A 22,400-nucleotide genomic window follows, 5' to 3' on the forward strand; every position below is an offset into this window, starting at 1 on the left:
GCTTTAGGAGAGGGGAAGAATAGGCAGTTCCCTCAGGGTTGGTTTATGCATAGACAGAGCATGTCCTGCAGATTTGGGAAATGGTTCCTGAGGGATCTGAAAGAGGGAGTATAAAAGTGTAGCAAGGGAGTTTTCCTTGAAAACTACATGAAACCTAGATTGAACAAAGTCTGGAATGACAGAGTCTACAAAGAGATAAATTATATTCAAGCTCAAGACAGATTGTAAGGACTTCAAAAAACATCAGTCTCACTGGGTAAAAGAGCTGCTCACCCCAGCTAAGACAGTGTCTGGAAAAGCCAGTGAGAGGGTCTTACTTAGTCACAGTAAGTTAGCAACTGAGACCCTTCCTCCAGACTCAGTAAAACAGTAGCACAGCAGATTAATGGGACAGCCTCCAGTTTCAGCATAGAAGGCAAATTGCCAGCTGAACAAGAAACAGAAAAGAATCTTGGCCATAGAAAGCTACTATGGTGACAGGAAAAACTAATATATTTATTCAGAAGAGGATAAGATGGCTATGTATGAAACTTCAAAATGGGATATAAATTAGTTTCAAGTCCAAAGAGCCTTCATGGACAAGCTCATAAAGGATTTTTAAAATCAGATGAGAGAGAAAGAGAAAAAAAATTGGAAAAGAAATGAGAAGTATGCAAGAGAGAGTGAATAACTTGGAAAAAGGAAGGACAAAAATTGACTGAAGAAAACATTTCCTTAAAAATACAATTGGTCAAATGAAACAATAACAAAAAATTCACTGAAGAAAATACCACCTTGAGAAGTAGACTTAGGTTTTCATAGAAAAGCTAATTGAAGAAAATCATACATTAAAAATAGAACTAGGCAAATGGAAGCTAACTGATTCTATGAGACATCAAGATTCAGTCAAATAAAAAGAATGAGAAAATGGAAGAAAATGTAAAATACCTCATTGGAAAAACAATTGACCTGGAAAATAGATCCAGGAGAGAGAATTTTAAAAATTATTGGAGTACCTGAAGGCAATGGCCAAAAAACAAGAGAGAAAAGAAGAGGGGAAGGAGGAGGGAGAGAGAAAAAAAAAAAGAAAGGGAGGGAGGGAGAAAAAGAGAAGGAGAGAAAGAATGAGGAAGAAAGAAAGGAGGGAGACAGCTCACAAGCATGCAAGAATATCACGCTGACATTGAAAGATTCCTTTGATCACCTCCAGAAAGATCTCACTAGGAAAACTCCAAGAAACTTTGTTGCAAAATTCAGAATTATAATCTCAAGGAAAAAGTACTTCAGTGTGCCAAGAAAATAAATCAACTATCAAGGAGCCACAATCAGGATTACCCAGGATTTGGCAATAAGGAAATGGGTAAGAGCTGTGGGAGGAAGGTTGATAGAAAGGAGAACAAGTTGAGGGAGGGGTTGGTCTGAAACAAAACTCTACTAAGGAGGGTCAGGGTGGAAAGAGAAAAAATAAATACAGGAAATAAAATAGCATGGAGGGAAAAACATATCTGGTAGTCATAACTGTTAATGTAAATGGGCTAGTGTCTCCCATAAAACAAAAAAACCCAGAATCCTACAAGATGTTGTTTACAAGAAATACATTTGAAACAGAGAGATGCATACAGAGTAATGGTAAGAGGATGGAAAAGAATATGTTATGTTTTAGCTGAAGCAAACAAACAAACAAAAAAAAAAGGTGAGGACACCAATTCTGATTTCAGACAAAGCAAATGCAAAGCTAGATCTAACTAAAAGATATAAGGAAGGAAGCTACATTTTGTTAAAGAGTACCATAGATGATGAAGTAATATTGATATTAAACATGTGTACCAAGTGGTACAGCATCCACATTCTTAGAGAAATTAAACCATTTGCAGGAAGAGAAAAAGATTAAAACTATATTAGTGGGGGCCTTAACTTCCCCTTCAAGAAGTAGATAAATCTGATTACAAAATGAACAAGCTTAAGGAGGTTAATAGAATTTTTAAAAACTTAAAAAATTGAACAAAATTGAATGTGAATAGAAAGGAATATACCTTTTTCTCATGAAACCTATACAAAAATTGATATGTATTGTGGCACAAAAACCTCACAATCAAAAGCAGAAATAATAAATGCATTTTTTTCAGATCACAGTACAAAAAAAGATTACATTCAATAAGGGATCAGGGAATGATAGACTAAAAACCAATTGGAAATTAAATATTCTAATTCTAAAGAATGAATGAGTCAAATAGAAATAATCATTTCATCCAAGAGAATGACAATAATGAGATGACACCAAAATTTATGAGATACAGCCAAAGCAATTCTTAGGGGAAGTTTTATATCTCTAAATAGATATATAAATAAAATAGAGAAAGAAGATCAATGAATTCTGCATGCAACTAAAAAGTAGAAAAAGAGCAAATTAAAAACCCACAATTAAATGCCTAATTAGAATTTCCGAGAATCAAAGGAAAGATTAATAAAATTGAAAGTAAGAAAACTGTTGAACTAATTAATAACAAGCTGATTTTATGAAAAAGCCAACAAAATAGATAAATCTTTGGTTAATTTAATTAGAAAAAGGAAAGGGAAAAAACCAATTACCATCATCAAAAATGTAATTAGAGCAACAATTAGGAGCTTTTCTACTCAACTGTATGCCAACAAATCTGACAACCTAATTAAAGTACATGAATTTTTACAAAAATATAAATTATCCAGATTAACAGAAGAGGAAATAAAATAATTAACTCTATTTTACAGAAAGAAATTGAAAAAACCATAAGTGAACTCCCTAAGAAAAAATCTTTAGGGCCAAAGGGATCCTACTATTTAAAGAACAATTAATTCCAATGCTATATAAATTACTTAGAAAAATAGGCAAAGAAGGATTTTGCTCAATTCCTTCTATGACACACATGGGATACTGATATCCAAACCAGAAAGAGCCAAAGCAGAGAAAGAAAATTATAGACCTATCTCCTTAGTGAATATTAATGGAAAATTTTTATTTTATTATTTTTTATTATTATAGCTTTTTATTTATAAAACATATGTATGGGTAATTTTTCAACATTGACCCCAAGCTTGCAAAACCTTCTGTTCCAACTTTTCCCCTTTCCTCCCCATCCCCTCCTCTAGAGGGCAGGTAATCCAATACATGTTAAATATGTTAAAGTATATGTTAAATCCAATGTATGTATACATATTTATGCGGTTATCTTGCTGTACAAGAAAAATCTGATCTAAAAAGAAAGAAAAAAAATCTGAAAAGGAAAACAAGAATGTGAGTAAACAACAAAAAAAATAGAATGCTATGTTGTGATTCACACTCATTTCCCATAGTTCTCTCTTTGGGTGTAACTGATTCTCTTCATTACTGAACAATTAGAACTGGTTTGAATCATCTCATTGTTGAAGAGAGCCACATCCATCAGAGTTTATCATCGTATAATTTGTTATGATGCAAAAAATTTAAATAAAAGATTAACAGAGAGATTACAACAACTTGTCACATTATGACCAAATGGGATTTATACCAGGAATGAAGGGCTGATTAAATAAAAGGAAGACTTATCTAAAACTATCAGCAAGCATTATTTTCTAATGGGTAGAAGCTAGAAGCATTTTGAGTAAGATTGGAGGTGAAACAAGAATGCCCATTATCTCTACTACTCTTCAGTATTGTACTAAAAATGTTGGCAATAGCAATAATAAAATAAAATGTAATTAAAGGAATTAGAGTAGGCACTGAGTAGATGCAGATATGATGGTATACTTAGAAAATCAACCAAAAAAAAAAAAAAACACCCACTTGAAACAATTTACAACTTTAGCTAAGTTGCAGAATATTTTTCCTTTTTTTTTCTTTTCTGATTTTTCTCTCCCAACATGAACTATTTGAAAATGTTAAAAAAAAAAAAAAAAAAAAAAGGAATGTAGAACTTCCCCAACCTCTCCCCCAAACTACTCAAAAATCCTTTAAATAATAACTCTAAACAACTTTTTAGAACATCAGAACACCAAGAAGGATTTTGGTAAGAGAGATAGAGGAAAAAAATGGGAAGAGAAATGAGTGATGCAAAAAGCTAATTAGGAGAAGAATGCCCTAAAAAACAAAATTGGCCAGATGGGAAAGGAGATTTTTTTAAAAAGTTCACTCAGGAAAATAATTCCTTGAAAGTTAGAATTGAGCAAATGGAAGCTAATGACTTTAATGAGAAATCAAGAAACAATAAAGCAAAATGAAAAAGAAAATGTAAAATATCTCATTGAAAAAACAACTGACCTGGAAAATAGATCCAGGAGAGATAATTTAAAAATTATTGGCTTAACTGAAAATCATGATCAAAAAAAAGTTTGGACATCATCTTTGAAGAAATTATCAACTGTTCTGATATTCTAGAACCAGAGTGTAAAATAGAAATTGAAAAAATCAGCTGATCACCTCCTGAAAGAGACCTTAAAATAAAAACTCCTGGGAATATTTTAGCCAAATTCTGGAACTCCCAGGTCAAAGAGAAAATATTGCAAGAATCTGAAAAGAAATAATCCAAGATAGTGGAGCCATAGTCAGGATAATACAAACCACATTTAGCAGCTTTTACATTAAAGGATCAGAGTGGTTGGAATGTGATATTCTGGAGAGCAGTGGAGTTAGGATTGCAACCAAGAGTCATCTGCCAGAAAAACTGTTGAGTATAATCCTTCAGAGGAAAATGAAATTTTTTTTTCAATGAAACAGGATTTTCAAGCATTTCATGATGAAAAAACCAAAACTAAATGAAAAAATTTGATTTTCAAATGATGGACTCTGTAGAAGTATAAGGAGGTAATTGGGAAAGTAATATCATAAGAGACATTCCAACATGGGAGGATGATAACTTTTAACTCATTAGAATATTATGGAATATTATTGTTCTGTAAGAAATGACCAGGATGATTTCAAAAAGGCCTAGAGAGACTTACATGAAGTGATGCTTACACAGCATGAAATGTACTATCTTCAATTGGCTCCTTCATCTCTCTCACAGCTGTCATCCTAACAGTGTTCATTATCTGAGAAGCATTTGCATCTAAACGAGAAGTTTCTTCTGTAGAACTAACTACTACTAATATCGAATGACTCTATGGTTGCCCTCCACCATACCACACATTCGAACAACCAGTTTTCATCAAAGCTTAAACGAACAAGAAAGGAAGGAATCAAACCCCCAAAAAGTTGATTTCAAGTCAACCCCATAACCATTATGACTTTCTCCAAAAGATATTAGTAACAGTGAAACGAGCAGGACCAGGAGATCATTATATACTTCAACAACAATACTATATGATGATCAATTCTGATGGACGTGGCCTTCTTCAACAATGTGATGAACCACATCCGCTCCAATAGAGCAGTAATGAATTGAACCAGCTACACCCAGCGAGAGAACTCTGGGAAATGAGTATGAACCACTTCATAGAATTCCCGATCCCACTATTTTTGTCCGCCTGCATTTTTTATTTCCTTTACAGGTTAACTATACACTATTTCAAAGTCCGATTCTTTTTGTACAGCCAAATAACTGTATGGACATGTATACTTATATTGTATTTAACTTATATTTTAACATATTTAACATGTATTGGTCAACCTGCCATCTGGAGGAGGGGGAGAGGGGAAGGAGGGGAAAAATTGGAACAAAAGGTTTTGTAATTGTCAATACTGAAAAATTACCTATGCATATATCTTGTAAATAAAAAGCTATAATAAAAAAAATTTTAAAAAGAGAAAAAAACATGTACATTAATAACAGAAGAGAACACCCTTAACTCTGTTTGACTTCAGATGTGAATCACAAATGAAGACCATACATGTAACAATTCTACCCCATTTTTACCTCAGGAGTAGGTAGAAATCATTCTAATACAAAGGAACATGATTGGGAAGAAGGAATAATTAAGAAGGATCAAGGAAACTTGAAAAATTGTTCTTCCAAATTTTTGCAAACAAGCCTTCACCTTCTGAGAAGCTCTGTGTCATTTTTGTTTTGTTATGTTTTCGTTTTGATGGGTTTACTGATTTAATGTTCATCATCCACACCTGAATTCAATCTCAAAAGAAATAATATCAGTTATGGTCCCAAGAAATTTTCTCTCAAATAGCTAAGTCCCATATCAGAAGCTTTAGATCTTTACAGAAGAAGAAGAGGAAGAGGAGGAAGAAGAAAAGACAATGGTGACGGCACCTTATAAATCATTGTGCATAACCAAACTATCTCAGGACTGTTATGGGCTTTCTTAAGCCATACTTTCTTTTCACAGGAACAGCAGAAGGTGCAAAACAAAGAAAAAATAATAGAGGTTTTTGCTAACAAAACAACCAATAGTATCAGATTTAAATCTTGCATTAGGAATTTAAGGATATATCATATTGGTTATATAATGGATGTATACTAAATAAATGTTAAATAATAACAGGATGGTTTGCTGAAAGGAGATTGAAACCATAGTAGAAGTGATGGGTTTTAAAATAAATATTTTCAGAGAACTTGCAATTAACCAGAAATTAAAATGTCTATTTTCTCTCAGAAGTTTGTAGCATTGCTAAGCAACAGAACCTTTGCAACATTACACAAATGACATCACTTTAAAACAATGAGACTTGAAAAACAGCACAGTTATTAACACGATGGAAACAGACTATCCCTAATAGAAGCAATTTAAAGATGACGAGATTTCAAAATAATTTCATCTATATTTTCTTCCTTATATGGGAATTTGATCTCCCATATCACGCTCTTTTTCTAGGGCTGATAACCTCAAATAAACCATTCTCATTAGTAAGGTATTTCCATAGGAGGAAAGACTAAGCCTGAGGTTGATACATCCTATTTACCTATCTTCACAGTCAGGAAAAGAAGAAAACTCTTTCCTTTTCTATAATGAAGCTATTAGTCTTACCAATTGCTTTTTAAAACATTTTCAAACTTTTTATACGATTTAGCAAATTCCACAGCTACAACCTCAATTATGTAACTTCATTCTGTAGACCTAACTTGGCCAATGCTGGGTCCATAGACCCCTTTAAGTAAATTTCTTTGTTTATGGGAGAAAATAAGATGATCTTAAAATTCAGAACAGAGGCAATAGCTAAATAATTTGGGGTAAACCGTCACAAAATTTACAGCATATATTTACATTTTAATGATTTTTCTTCAAATACATGTAAAAATAGTTTTCAACATTCATCTTCATTAAATCACAATTTTTTTCTCCCTTTCCTCCTCTCTTTCCCCTTCCCAAGACAGCAAGTAATCTGATATAGATTAAACTTGAAATTCTTCTAAACATATTTCCATATTCATCATTCTGAGCAATTAAAAAAATCAGATCAAAAGGGAAAAAACATGAGAGGAAAAATTCAAACAACCAAAGAAAGGTAAAAATACTGTGCTTTGATCCCCATTCAATCTTCATAGTGCTCTCTCTGGCTGTGAATGGCACTTTCTATCACAAGTCTGTTGAATTACTATGAATGGCACTTTTCATCACAAATCTGTTGGAATTGCTTTGAATCACCTCATTATTGAAAAGAAGCAACTCCTTCAGAGTTGATTATCACAGTTGTTGTTAATTTGTACAATGTTCTCTTGATTCTGCTTACTTCAGTCAGCATCAGTTCATGTGTTTCCAGGCTTTTCTGAAATGAGTCTGCTCATCATTTCTTATAGAACAGTAATATTCCTTTACATTCATATACCATAACTTATTGGCCATTCCCCAATTGCTAGGTAAGCATTCAATTTCTAGTTCCTTGTCACTACAAAAATGGCTGCTACAAATAGTTTTGCACATGTAGGTCTTCCCTCTTTTGTGATCTCTTTGAAGTATAGAGCCAGTAGAAATACTGTTTGCAGTTTTATAGGGCTAACAGAATTTTAAAACATAACTCATACAGTTTTTACAAATTGCACAATATATAATTTAGAAAACATCATAACACTTTAAATAAATTTCATAGACATGTGGCCTTGTTGGATTGAGTCAGTTACCATTGAGAACTTTGCTTAAATACAGTTTTAAATTTCTAATAGTAATACTTATAAAATCTTATGCTCATATAGAGAGTCAAGTTCACAATTTTAGCATGCACCAATTAAAATATTCTAGTTTCATGTAATTTAGAATCAGATTTTCAGTTTAAATGTACATGACTTTAAATTAATTTCTTGGGTCACAATGTTCTTTAAAGTGGCAATCAACTGAGAGAAACAGGTATGTGCTTTTTCCAGATGCTGCCGAGGGACGAAATGGTAGTGGTTTGTTTCTCCACAAGGGCTTCTCTTTAAAATTTTAGGGTTCTCTTTTCTCTGCCTTCTCTCAGTCCTGCCACAGTCAGGAAAGGAAGGAAAGGAGAAGAAAAAAAAATGTTCTTAAAGTGGGTCTTAACTGTATTCAGGGATCCAGGCATCTCCTGACTGGTGAGTCGCTCAGATCTCCCCAAGCCATGTGAGGGCACTCTCTCATTTGGGGGAGGGAGGGAGGAACCACTTGGATCTCCTATCTAGAAGGAACTTAAAAACCCATATCCTTCCACAGCCGCAGAATCCCATTTAAGGAGAATTTTAAGATTCTGGGAGTCAAGGACACAGGGATTGTGATCTAGGGATATCTAGAGAGAAGTTGTAGGTGGGTATACAGAGTTAGAAACAGTATCATTGCAAAGTGCTAGGCATTTGGTATGAAAAAATGACTGGTTGAGGGGTTCTCCAATAAGAGACAATCATCTTGATATAGCCTTCAACCTGTAATTTGGCCAGTTATTCCCCATTTATAGGACCCCACAAGATAAGGCAAGAAGAACTAGAGAGAAAGAATACTAAAGGAGAACACCTCATCCTTGGAAGGTAGTAAGAAGACAATCAAGAAGTGTGGGGGAAAGCATTTACTTTGGAGCTGCTCTGTAAAACATGGATTGGGCATAATTTCTTTTAGCAGAGGCTTGTACTCAGTTATGCTAAAGAAAATGCAGAAAGGTTGGAAGGTGCTAAAATGGGGTTACCTGACAAGTATAGGCTGAGAAAAGGATAAGGTAAAAGAAGTGTTGGATTTAGGTTGGAGTGATGAGGGTAGGATTTGTCCTACATCACCACTGACTCCAGGTACTTTGTTTGGAGTCAGTCCCTGAACCTGGCTCAGATGTTAGAGGTTAGGGAAGTGGGGATGGAGCCTGAGGACCAGGGATGGAAAATCCAATGTCGAAGAGTCCAGTGAGGGAGGATAAGGTCTGGTTGTCAAGAACATTGACATTCAGTCCCTGCTTTTGAACTTTTATCTATAACCAGGAAGGATTTAAAAAAGATTGGCCAAGAGAATTTTGCAGTTTTTCTCAGGTCGGGATCCTGGGGAGAGTATCATAAATACTTGGCCCAGGTTTGATTCCCACTCAGGGAACCAAATGATGAGGTCAGGGAAGCAAATGATGCTGTTAGTGGCAGTGCAGAGAGTTGAGGAAACCCCTCTTTGGTTGGCACAGGTCCAGTGTGAAAGAATTCATGAACCTGAAATATTAGACTGGCAAAAGGAAGTTTATTGTTTACACTACAGAAGCCAGCTTTTGCTAGGAAGACTGACTTCCGAGTGACAAAGTGATATAGGTCTTAGCAGAGAAATCCAGGCAGATAACAAAAGGTTTATCACTGAGAAGAGAATGTCTCTTCACAGTGGGCAGAGGTCCCTTCTCCCCAAGACAACAAGCAATGTGATATGTTAAACATACGTTTACTTCTTTTAAACATGTTTCCATATTTGTCATGTTGTACAAGAAAAGTCAGGTCAAAGGGGGAAAAAAACACGAGAAAGAAACAAGTAAACAAGGTGAAAACACTATTCAACATTGAGTGACCATAGTTTTTTCCCTGGATGTGGGTGGCATTTTCCATCACAAGACTATTGGAGTTGCCTTGAATCACCTTATTATTGAAATGAGCCAAGTCCATCACAGTTGATCATCATATAATTTTGTTACTATGTATGATATTCTCTTGGTTCTGCTTGCTTCACTTAGCATCAGTTCATTTAAGTCTTTACAACTTTTCTGAAGTCAGCCTGCTCACCATTTCTTATAGAAGAATGATATTCCATTGTTTTCATATACTTATAACTTATTCAGCCATTCCCCAACTGAGGGACATCCATCCAATTTCCAGTACCTTGCCACAACAGAAAGGGCTGCTGCAAACATTTTTTCATGTGAGTCCTTTTCCCTCTTTAATTATTTCCTTGGGATACAGACACTTTGGGATACAGAGATACTGCTGAATCAAAGGGTATGCAGAGTTTTATAGATTTTGGGGCATAGTTCCAAACTGCTCTCTAAAACGGTTGGTTCTCAAGAAAATAGATGGCAAAATTTTTTAAAAATGGCAAATCTGATTGGAAAAAGGAAAGAGGAAAATCAAATTGTTAATCTTAAAAATGAAAAGGGAGAACTTTCCACCAATGAAGAAGAAATTAGAGCAATAATAAGGAGTTACTTTGCCCAACTTTATGCCAATAAATTTCATAACCTAAGTGAAATGGATGACTACCTCCAAAAATATAGGCTTCCCAGATTAACAGAGGAAGAAGTAAATTGCTTTAAATAGTCCCATTTCAGAAAAAGAAATAGAACAAGCTATTAATCAACTCCCTAAGAAAAAATCCCCAGGACCAGATGGATTTACATGTGAATTCTACCAAAATTTAAAGAACAATTAGCCCCAATGCTATATAAACTATTTGAAAAAATAGGGAATGAAGGAGTCCTACCAAATTCCTTTTATGACACAGACATAGTACTGATACCTAAACTAGGTAGGTTGAAAAGAGAGAAAGAAAATTATAGACCAATCTCCCTAATGAATATTGATGCTAAAATCTTAAATAAGATATTAGCAAAAAGACTACAGAAAATCATCCTCAGGATAATTCACCATGATCAAGTAGGATTTATACCAGGAATGTAGGGCTGGTTCAGTATTAGGAAAACTATTAGTATAATTGACCATATTAATAACCAAATTAACAAAAATCATATGATCATCTCAATAGATACAGAAAAAGCATTTGATAAAATCCAACATCCATTCCTAATAAAAACACTTGAGAGTATAGGAATAAATGGATTTTTCCTTAAAATAATCAGTGCCATCTATTTAAAACCATCAGTAAGCATCATATGTAACGGGGATAAACTGGAATCATTCCCAGTAAGATCAGGAGTGCAACAAAGTTGCTCACTATCACCATTACTATTCAATATTATATTAGAAATACTAGCTTTGACAATAAGAATTGAGAAAGAGATTAAAGGAATTAGAATAGATAATGAGGAAACCAAATTATATCCCTCTTTGCTGATGATATGATGGTATACTTAGAGAACCCCAGAGATTCTACTAAAAAGCTATTAGAAATAGCTTTTTCTAATAATCCACATCTTTAGCAAAGTTGCAGGATATAAAATAAACCCTCATAAGTCATCAGTATTCTTATATATCACTAACAAAATTCAACAGTTAGAGTTACAAAGAGAAATTCCATTTAAAGTAACTACCAATAGCGTAAAATATTTAGGAATCTATCTGCCAAGGGAAAATCAGGAACTATATGAGCAAAACTACAAAACACTTTTCACACAAATAAAGTCAGATCTAACCAATTGGAAAAATATTAAATGCTCTTGGATAGGGCAAGCAAATATAATAAAGATGACAATACTACCTAAACTAATCTATTTATTTAGCACTATACCAATCAGACTTCCCAAAAACTATTTTAGTGACCTAGAAAAAATAACAACAAAGTTCATATGGAAAAACACAAGGTCAAAAATTTCAAGGGAACTAATGAAAAAAAAATCAAATGAAGGATGGCCTAACTGTACCAGATCTAAAATTACATTATAAAGCAGAAATTACCAAAACCATTTGGTATTTCCTAAGAAATAGATTAGTTGATCAGTGGAATAAATTAGGTTCAAAGGACAAAACAGTCAATAACTTTAATTATCTAGTGTTTGACAAACCCAAAGACCTCAGCTTTTGGGATAAGAACTCACTGTTTGACAAAAACTGCTGGGAAAATTGGAAATTAGTATGGCAGAAATTAAGCATTGATTCATACTTAACACCGTACACCAAGATAAGGTCAAAATGGGTTCATGACCTAGGCATAAAGAATGAGATTATAAACAAATTAGAAGAACATAGGATAGTTTACCTCTCAGACCTGTGGAAGAGGAAGGATTTACGACCAAAGAAGAATTAGAGATCATTAGTGGTCACAAAATAGAAAATTTTGATTATATCAAATTGAAAAGTTTTTGGTCAAACAAAACTAATGCAGACAAGACTAGAAGGAAGCAATAAACTGGGAAAACACTTTTACAGTCAGAGGTTCTGATAAAGGCTTCATTTTCAAAATCTATAGAGAACTGACTCTAATTTATAAGAAATCAAGCCATTCTCCAATTGATAAATGGTCAAAGGATATAAACAGACAATTCTCAGATGAAGAAATTGAAACCATTTCTAGCCATATGAAAAGGTACTCCAAGTTATGATTAATCAAAGAAATACAAATTAAGACAACTCTGAGATACCACTACACACCTGTCAGATTGGCTAGAATAACAGGAAAAGATAATGTGGAATGTTGGAGGGATGTGGGAAAACTGGGACACTGATATATTGTTGGTGGAATTGTGAATACATCTAGCCATTCTGGCAAGCAATTTGGAACTATGCTCAAAAAGTTATCAAACTGTGTATGCCCTTTGATCCAGCAGTGTTATTACTGGGATTATATCCCAAAGAGATCTTAAAGAAAAAGGGATCTGTATGTGCAAGAATGTTTGTGGCAGCCCTCTTTGTAGTGGCCAGAAACTGGAAACAGAGTGGATGCCCATCAATTGGAGAATGGCTGAATAAATTGTAGTATATGAATGTTATGGAATATTATTGTTCTGTAAGAAATGACTAGCGGGATGATTTCAGAAAGGCCTGGAGAGACTTGCATGAACTGATGCTGAGTGAAATGAGCAGGACCAGGAGATCATCATATACTTAAACAACAATACTCTATATGATGATCGATTCTGATGGACATGGCCCTCTTCATCAATGTGATGAACCAAATCAGTTCCAATAGAGCAATAATGAATTGAACCAGCTGCACCCAGCGAAAGAGTTCTGGGAGATGACTATGAACCACTACATAGAATTCCCAATCCTTCCATTTTTGTCCACCTGCATTCTTGATTTCCTTCACAGGTTAATTGTACACTATTTCAAAGTCTGATTCTTTTTGTTCAGCTAAATAACTGTATGGACATGTATACACATATTGAATTTAATTTATACTTTAACATATTTTACATGTATTGGTCAACTTGCCATCTGTGGTAGCATGTGGGGAAAAGGAGGGGAAAAATTGGAACAAAAGGATTTGTGATTATCAATGCTGAAAAATTACTCATGTCTATATCTTGTAAATAAAAAGGTATAATAAAAAATAAATAAATATGAAAAAAACCACATAAAATGGTTGGTTCAGTTCACAACTCTATTAATAATGCATTAGTGTCCCAATTTTCCCACATACCCTCCAACATATATCATTATCTTTTCCTGTGATCTTTGCCCAATCTGAAAGGTGTAAAGTAGTTACATCAGAGTGTACATAATATTTCTGAAGTATATTTCTTCAGTCAGTTCATGTTTTCATCTCTGTGATCCTGAAATGTAGGGATGGTCTTATATCTTGTTATCACGTGAGTATATGGATAGACTAATTCATACCTGTGCTCATTAAGAGTGAAGACCCTTTGTTCTGCCCATGTGAGAAATTCATGTTCAGAAATATAGACACAAACTAAAACTGTCTATGAGATTTGTAATTCCATAATTTTAAGTTTAAACTTTAATAACATGATTTTATAGCAACTTTTTGGTGAAATTTAAGGAATCACAGTAACCATTAATCTAGATTGTTAAAAAGATTCTTCTTAACAAATCAGCTTGTTTTATTGTTGTTTTGTTTTTAATTTTTTTGTACTTAATGGCTATTTATTTCCCTCTTCCCCATTTCCTAGGAATTGACTATATTTGTGAGGTAACCAGAAGTTAAATGACTTACCCAGAGTCATACAGTTAGTCTGAGGCAAGCTTTCAACTCAGATCTTCCTAGTCCTGGCCCAACATTCCATTTAGTATGCTACTTAGTTACTGTAATTTTTTATTTTAATGATTTTAACAAATGTTACTATAAATCTGGATTTATAAGATTTTTCTTTTTCTGAAAAGATAAAATTCTCAGCTTTTTTATGTCATCAAAAAACTAGCTTTGTCATTTCTACCTTTACAGTATATTATTTACTGATCTTGGAATGGGTAAGGTTGACCATTCTATATATCATTTTCATTTCATAAAAAATTTATAATTTATGCTAAATATGCTAAAAAAATATATAGAATCTGTCAGCCTATAATTGTTTTCAGTTTGTATTTTCATTTTTTAATTTTAGAAAGATAATTTTTGAAGGTATGCAAATATAGAATTATTTAATGGCTATGCAGATATATAATACATTGTCATTGTTATACACTGATTGTAATACATATGAATATAATGCAATATAGCAATATCTATGATTATGCTAAAATATATATTTACATAACTAAGTGACAAAAGGACCATTTGATGTAGATATATGCCAACAAGCTACATGTATAGAATTTTTAAGAAGCATTAAATTTTCACTTGCATACATAAAAATTGCATTCACAAACATTGGATAATTAAAATGAAAGTGAACAAAATGAAACTTATAGAAATATAAGGACAATATTTTAATATATGTTAATGAATATCATTGACTCTCTTATACAGGTGACTATCTTACATGTTTTACATACATCCTATTTGACATTAAGCCATTTTTAGTCTTGGTACTGTTTATAAAAATGATAAAAATATATTTCCAGTAAGCCAAGAATACCTTTCAATATGGAAGATAGAATTGTAAATTACCCCTAATAGGAACTATAGGCCTCTTTGTAACTCCTTTTTCCTCTGCTATTAAAGGAGTAGAATGAAGGGGAAATTAGCAAATGAAGCATAAAACCCTAATTTGCTAGGATCATCTCTGAATTTTATTGCATTAAGGATAATGGCCTATATTACTCCTGCTTGTTCCCATTTTTAAATGTGATGTTTATAGAAATATTTAATTTCTAAATCTTTAATTATGTAATCTCAGCAATTAAAACATTTCAGTTCCCACTTGCTAAGATACTTTCAGATACTCATTATCTTGGGGTTTATTTACTCTCCCTTTCCATACAATGAAAGGCCTTGGTCTGTTTTGGGGAATAGATTATTATAAACTTTATATATAAAGTTAAATAACAGAAGTGTGGAAGTTTAAACTGTTGAATTGTATTGCACAGTATCCTCATTTCTTGAAAAGAGAAGGCAACAAACTTCAGATTATGCTGCAGAGAAGGAAACGATACAAAAACCGAACTATTTTGGGCTACAAAACTTTGGCAGTGGGATCCATCAACATGGCTGAGGTAGGTTCTTAAAAATTTAACAACTGGAAAATGAATAATTGTAAATTCAGAGATGTACACTAGAGCCTATTGCATTATCCACTATCAGGGTGCTATTTAATATAAAACAAACATCTTAGATTACATTAAAAAATTGAGAAGAGAGGAAGGTTGTAACTAGGATATCTGAAAGAAGTCATTACAGTGTTTCACTTCAAATGTTTATCAAGTATCTGCTGTGTTCAAGACACTCTGCTACACTTTGGAAATATAAAATTGAAAAATTATATAATTTCTGTCTTCAAGTAGCATACACATGCATGATGTACCAAATTTAGACCTATTATTGTTCTGTATAAGCTAATTACTATATTATTAGAAATTCATTCATTGGAAGTCACAAGTAGCTTTTATGTAAAAAATTATGCAAACTTTGACAACAACTGTATTATTATGATAAACACTTTTTTTTATGTCTGCTGTAAAGAGGCGTAGCAGCAAGATTGAGATAAGTGTAATGCAAAGTATGATGTGATAAGGACAAAGGATAGGTCCCTTAAGAAAATTTGAAGAAGGATAGACTGCCTTTAGCTGGGGTATCAAGGAAGGTATTAGTAAGGAGGTGCCCCTCATGTTACATTTTGAAAATAAAATAGAATTTTAATAGAAATCAAAAGGGAGTATCTTCATGGTAAGATTAGGCAACCTTATCTTTAGCTCAAATGTAGAGTATGTGAAATAGGGTAGGGAATTAGAGCCAGATTGTGGGGAGCTTCAAATCCTAACCTAAGGAAAGAGCCACTTTAGGGCAGTGTGGAGGGAGGCAGTGTGAATGAATCGGGACATTAGAAGGTTATCTCGGCAGCTGTGCAAAGAATAAATAAGAGATAATACTGGGTCATAGGAATATTATTTAATATGTCATAAATATTTTTCTTATGGGAAAAAGTGATGAAGGTCTGAAATAGGTGATGGTAAGTTTGAGTGTAGAAAAAGGAATGAATATGAGAGAGATTATGTAGGTAATATATTGACTATAGTTGGAAAGCTTGTTATACTTGGCAGAAGATAGAAATCTAGGAAATGGAGCTATTCATTTTCAATAGACTTGTGATAGAGAGATCCATCTGATCAGACAGAAAGAACTGGGAGACTGAATGTGGCATCACAATATAGTATTTTCACTTTTTTGTTGTTGCTTGCTTGCTTTTTTACTTTCTCATTTTTTTCCCTTTTTGATCTGATTTTTGTTATGCAGCTTGATAAATGTGAAAATATGTATAGAAAAATTGCACATATTTAACATATGTATTGGATTACTTGCTATCTAGGGGAGGGGATGGAGGGAAAGAAGGGAGAAAAGTTTGGAACACAAGGTTTTACAAGGGTAAATAGTGAAAGCTATCTTTGCATGTATTTTGAAAATAAAAAGATATTTTAAAAAAGAAATGGAGAAATATTACTGTTTCTCATGCCTAAATTGAATTGTCATCTCCACTATTAAAAATTCTTCTAGCTCAGCTCATATGCTACCTTCTTCTGGCAAGGGGAACAAATATGAGGAGGGAGATCATAAGTATAGTCTGGAATTTATTAAGTTTTAATGTACCAGAAGTTTGTCCAGATAGTAATGTCCCAAGTGATTTTAGGACAATGTCTTTTGAGATCACCCACATTTACGAGGTGGATAGATGATGAACCAATCCAAGAGGTGAAAAAGCATTATTTAATAGGAGAAGAATCAGTGCCTTTCCAGAAAGACAAGGAAAGAATCAGTGAGCAGTTCCATAAGATACAGAGAAGTTGAGAAATTTGAGCAGCTAACATTGGATTTAGCAGCTGAGAAAGAGCAGTTTTAGTGGAACAGTGGAGTCAGAAATGTGGCTTCAAGGGCTGGAGGAATAAATGGGTAGGAATATGGGATATAGTTTGATTGGAAGCATGGCATAAAACCTTTAAGATAAAGTGAAATTTTCTTGTGGTTTTTAGTTGAGTTTAAGACTTCAGCAAGACATTACTGGAGTATAATATATAAGACTTCTATTTGCTTTCCCATAGCTCTTAGAAAATCATTTGCAACACAAATGATTTGAGTTAACGTATATTTTTGAAGTATACTCCTGCACATAAATCTGAAAACCAGAAGTAGAAAACATGAAAGAGAACATTCAGGTAAAAAACTTTGGGGAAAAAAAAATAGGAGAATTATCAGATTATTACAATAATGATAGAGAGCATCATACATCTAGTAAAATTCTTTCTATGTCATAAGCAGAAGAGCTAACAACTTTTTGTTTGATTTCACCCTTCAAAGAATAGAGGAATCAAGATCCTAGTCTAGACCTTATTCTCATGATTGAATTGGAGTGGAAATCACGGGGAACATTATAGTGGGAATAGCAGTTCCTTAGAAGAGTATCTAATAGAAGAGAGGAAATGTGGACATAGATTTGACATCTATTCTACACTTTGGGAATGCAATTTTCCAAGGGTTCAGAGGTAAGATTAAGAGTTCTACAGGAAGTAGCATAGGAGCCATGAGGACTTCTCAATATGAAATTCTTAAGACACAAAGGAAAGCAGTTCCTATAAGTAGGAAATATAAGAATTGTTTGAAAGAACAGTGTCAATGCACATGCAACTCAATCAACTTAGACATCTTTTAAACCTCTGTTTCAAAGATGGAAGCAGATAATAATGGAGAAATATAAAACATGACATTCTCCCACCAAAAAATAGTGTCTGGCAATGAGTGAAGCTCAGAATGAGTTAAAGCTAAAGTGGGAAGCTAAACAATGAAGACAGATTTTTTTTTGTTTTTTAAGGAAAAAGAAGGAAAAAAAGAAGGCTTGGGATGGATGAAGTAGGTGACAACAGAAAGAAGCGAAAGTTACTTATGTTACTTCTCTTTTCTCTGCCAAAGAGATTGATCATTACAATAAAAATAACAGAATAAAGAATGACAAAAACAGGGAGTTGATATGAGTAAGGAGATACTAATGAAGTTCCTAGCTATGCTTGATAAATTTTATCTAGCCTAAATGATCTTATCCCTGAATACTGAAAAAATGAAAATGAATGCTACAGAACATTACTGTGCTATAAGAAATGATAAGATATGAATAGAATAAATATAACATTTTCATGAATATTTTCATAGTGAAGAAGCAGAACTAGGAAAATAATCTACATAATGATTACAACAATGTAATCATTTTGCAACATTACAGTGAATAAGCTTGTTCTCAAAGAAGACTAATAAGAATATACTCTTTACTCTTGCTGTGGTTTATATGTTGGGAATAGGAGATTTATACAGGTGTAACATTTCATATAATTTCAATTTTTTTCTGTTATGTTGATCAGTTTGGGGATTTTTTTTCTTTTTTTCAAAACAATTCTTTATCATAGAATTGTTTTGAAAAAAAAGAGAATTCCATCTCAAAGATGGAAAGGAGGAAATTTAAATAATATAGGAGGGAAGATAGTCATTTTAAAGAATATATTGTGTCACTACCCTTATTTTCTCTTATAAGGAAACTGAGGTTTGTTATTCTCCTGGTATCATAAAGACAGTCATTTAGTAAACAAGCATTTATTAAGAAGCTACTGTGTTTAAGCACCATTTTAAGCACTAGAAATACAAAGAAAGACTAAAAGAAAAAAACTCATCCAATCCTTGCTTTCAGTGAACTCACAATCTAAGAAAGACTAAAGCAAACAAATATGTCAAAAACATTTGTGTATACATTCAGTAAATTGGATATAATGCCACAAGGAAGGCAAAGGAGGATAGATAGTGGCTTTTTATAGAAGGTTTGATGCTAGACATGCAATGACAGCTCAGATGGCACTGTTCAGGGGACCAAAGGGCATTGGATCTTGCTGCTGCATGCTAAAGTCCATTGAGTTTTTCCATCAGCACTGCAGTTGAACCTTTTTTTATTTGTGTTATCTCTTATTATCTGATTAGAATGTGACCTCAAAAGCAAGAACTGTCTTTTTGTATCCCCATCACATAGAGCACTCAGTACTTGGCATAAACTAAGTGCTTAATAAATACTTTATTCATTTATAAATGGAAGAATGTCTAGAGGATGACAGCCAAGGTGGTAAAGGGCCTTATGAATATCAGCTAAAGGAGCTATGAGTATTTAACTTACAGAGAAAGGTTAGGAAATAGCATTGTATGAAATATTTGACAGACCCTCATGTGGAACACAGATTAGGTTTATTCTTTTAGACCCCAAATAGCAAAACAAGAAGCAATGAATAGAAAGTGCAAAGACTTGGGTCAGGAGAAATGTCCTAACCATGAGAGCTGTTGAAAAGTGATTTTTGTTACTCACTGGAGGTTTTCAAACAAAAGCTTAGATGAGCATTTGTCAGTTCTCTTATATCATATATTCCATTTGAGGATGGATTGGATTAGATAACTAATAAAATCTCCTCCAGCTTAAAATTTTTCAGTTCTTTGACTTTTTATTAATAACTACTCATTTCTTTTTTAATCATTATCATGTGTTCCCAGGGGACCATGTATAGAGAATTAGTATATGTAAACTTAGTTTTAAGCATAAACAAACTAAAGGTATTTTACATTTAGTTACTTTTAATTATGCTTATTTCATCATACAAAATATCAGTTTCTACCTATTAAATTAAATAGATAGAGACTCATAGTAATTATTTATAAATAAATTTTCCTTTTATATAGTAGTAGCCAATACAATATTCAGCTTCTCTTAGTTCTGCTTTCTTGGGTTTAAATTATTTTATAAAATTTTTATAATTTTATATATGTTTCCCATACTTATCTTGACAGCGTCCTTTTTCATCAATACATATTGAGTTTTGTGATTTTAAAAAAGATTTGCTATTTTGATTAGCATATATAGTATTCTTGGTTGTTTTATTTTGCATTTGCTTGAGCTTTAAGATTTTGAAGAAAGCAATTATTTTAAATTTGTGTTTCTTTTAAAATTATCTGGTCTTAAGAGCTTTGGCTCCCTTTCTACCTTTCAGGCCATCTTTCACATCTCCTGTGTACTACAATCTAGTGACTGTCTTCCTTGCTACTACTTAAATATGATACTCTATTTCCCAATTTCCTGTTCTTTTTTTTTATTCTTCATATGAGCCTCCTAGCTTATCTGGCTTCAAGTCTTAGCTCAAATCTCACCTCTACATGAAGACTTTCCTGGTCCTCTTTAATCTTATTGCCTTCCCCTCAGTTTATCTTGTATATACTTAATTATGTTGTATCACTCATTAGACTGTGATTTCCTTGAGAATAGGGACTGTTTTTTGCTCCAACATTTATCTCTCTGCTTGGCACCACAGCTGGTGCTTAATAAATGGTTGTTGACTGTTTTCTTCTTTTTATTATTATTATGATAAGTGTTGAAGACTTGAAGCTAATCACCCAGGCTATAGAGAGTCAAGTACTGTGATGCAGGACTTTTTACTAGGCTCCTGGTAACTGAGAAACAGAAGCCATTTAGGACAAAGGAGGATTAAAACCATTTAATATCCTTTTTTTTGTAAACTGTTTTGCAATGGCATTCTGGCTATGATCCCTATGCTATAGATATCTTTTACTTTAATTCCTTCAGTGCTCCATGGATAGAAATTATATATATATATATATATATATATATATATATATATATATATATATATATATATATATATATATATATATATATATAAAATCACTGGTTATCAAGCTAGAAAACATTTGAAGAATGTCATGTAACCAAACATGTCACCAAAAAGATAGCTTCTAGAATTGCAGAACTTACTCTTCTCATCTAAGTGGGCAATACGAAGTTTATGATGGTCAATCACCAAATGACTATTAAATACCTACTGTGTGCCAGGCGCTGTTAGATGCTAGGGTTGAAGTATGAAGAATGAAAAGATGCAATAAATATGTATGGGAGAAAAAATAAGTAGTTGGTCTACTCTGAATTCTGGTCAATAAAATTTTACTATTTACTAAGTGCCTATGTGTCAGCCAATCTACTAAGGACTAGGAGAACATGGAAAGGGAAAAGACAGACTGTGCTCTCAAAGAGCTCACACTCTAATGGGGAAGAAAATTTGCAAACTAATATATACAAGCAAGATGTATGAGAATAAATTAAAAATAATAGAAGAAAGACACAAGAATTGAGAGGGAAAGAGAAAGGCTTCCTATAGAAGGAGCTATTTTACTGGGAATTTGAAGGAAGCTAAGAGATAGACCGACATGAGGAAAAAGAGCACATCATGAGAAACATTCAGTGAAAATGTCCAGAGTTGAGAAATAAAAGTATCTTGTTCCAGAAATGGCAAAAAGGCTAAAATCACTGGATGTAACAGTATGTGGAGTGGGGAGATAAGTTTAAGAATATTGGAAAGATAGAGGGTGGGGCTAGGTTATAAAAAGCTTTGAACAACAAATAGAGAGCTTTATATTTGATCCTGGAGGTAATAGACACTGGAGTTTATTAATGGAGGTGGTCATGGGTGACATGAGTAGTACTATATTTTAGAAAGCACGAATATCATTAATAAACACACAATATACAAGGAAGTTTGGCAAGGTGAGCATTAGCAATTGGGATCAGTGCACAAATTCTATCAAATATGACCATTATGAAATCAAATTAAGGCACAGAGATATATACTGTTGTTTTCTTTTTTTACAGTGATAATTCACAATTGTTCACAATAATGTTCCAGACTAATCCAGAGAATCTGGTTATTTATTTAGAGAGCAGGTCCGACAAAACCATTATAAATCAGTTCTATCTAAAATCTCTTCTACAAAAATCCTCCCCCCCCCTTAATGGCAATGCCTTTCCTCTG

General features: G+C 33.2%; 1 protein-coding gene across 7 annotated transcripts in view; it reads left to right on the top strand.

The window, feature by feature from the left end:
* PACS2 (phosphofurin acidic cluster sorting protein 2) overlaps positions 1-22,400 on the top strand; it is a 364,749-nt gene that overhangs the window by 134,431 nt on the left and 207,918 nt on the right. For all 7 annotated transcript variants that reach the window (XM_031952885.1, XM_031952883.1, XM_031952888.1 and 4 more), the window contains one exon: positions 15,441-15,566. In XM_031952885.1, the coding sequence (XP_031808745.1) occupies positions 15,441-15,566 (126 nt within the window). The remainder of the gene's footprint in view (positions 1-15,440; positions 15,567-22,400) is intronic.

This window comes from Sarcophilus harrisii, chromosome 2, assembly GCF_902635505.1.
Source record: "Sarcophilus harrisii chromosome 2, mSarHar1.11, whole genome shotgun sequence".
In the NCBI taxonomy this organism is placed as follows: domain Eukaryota; kingdom Metazoa; phylum Chordata; class Mammalia; order Dasyuromorphia; family Dasyuridae; genus Sarcophilus; species Sarcophilus harrisii.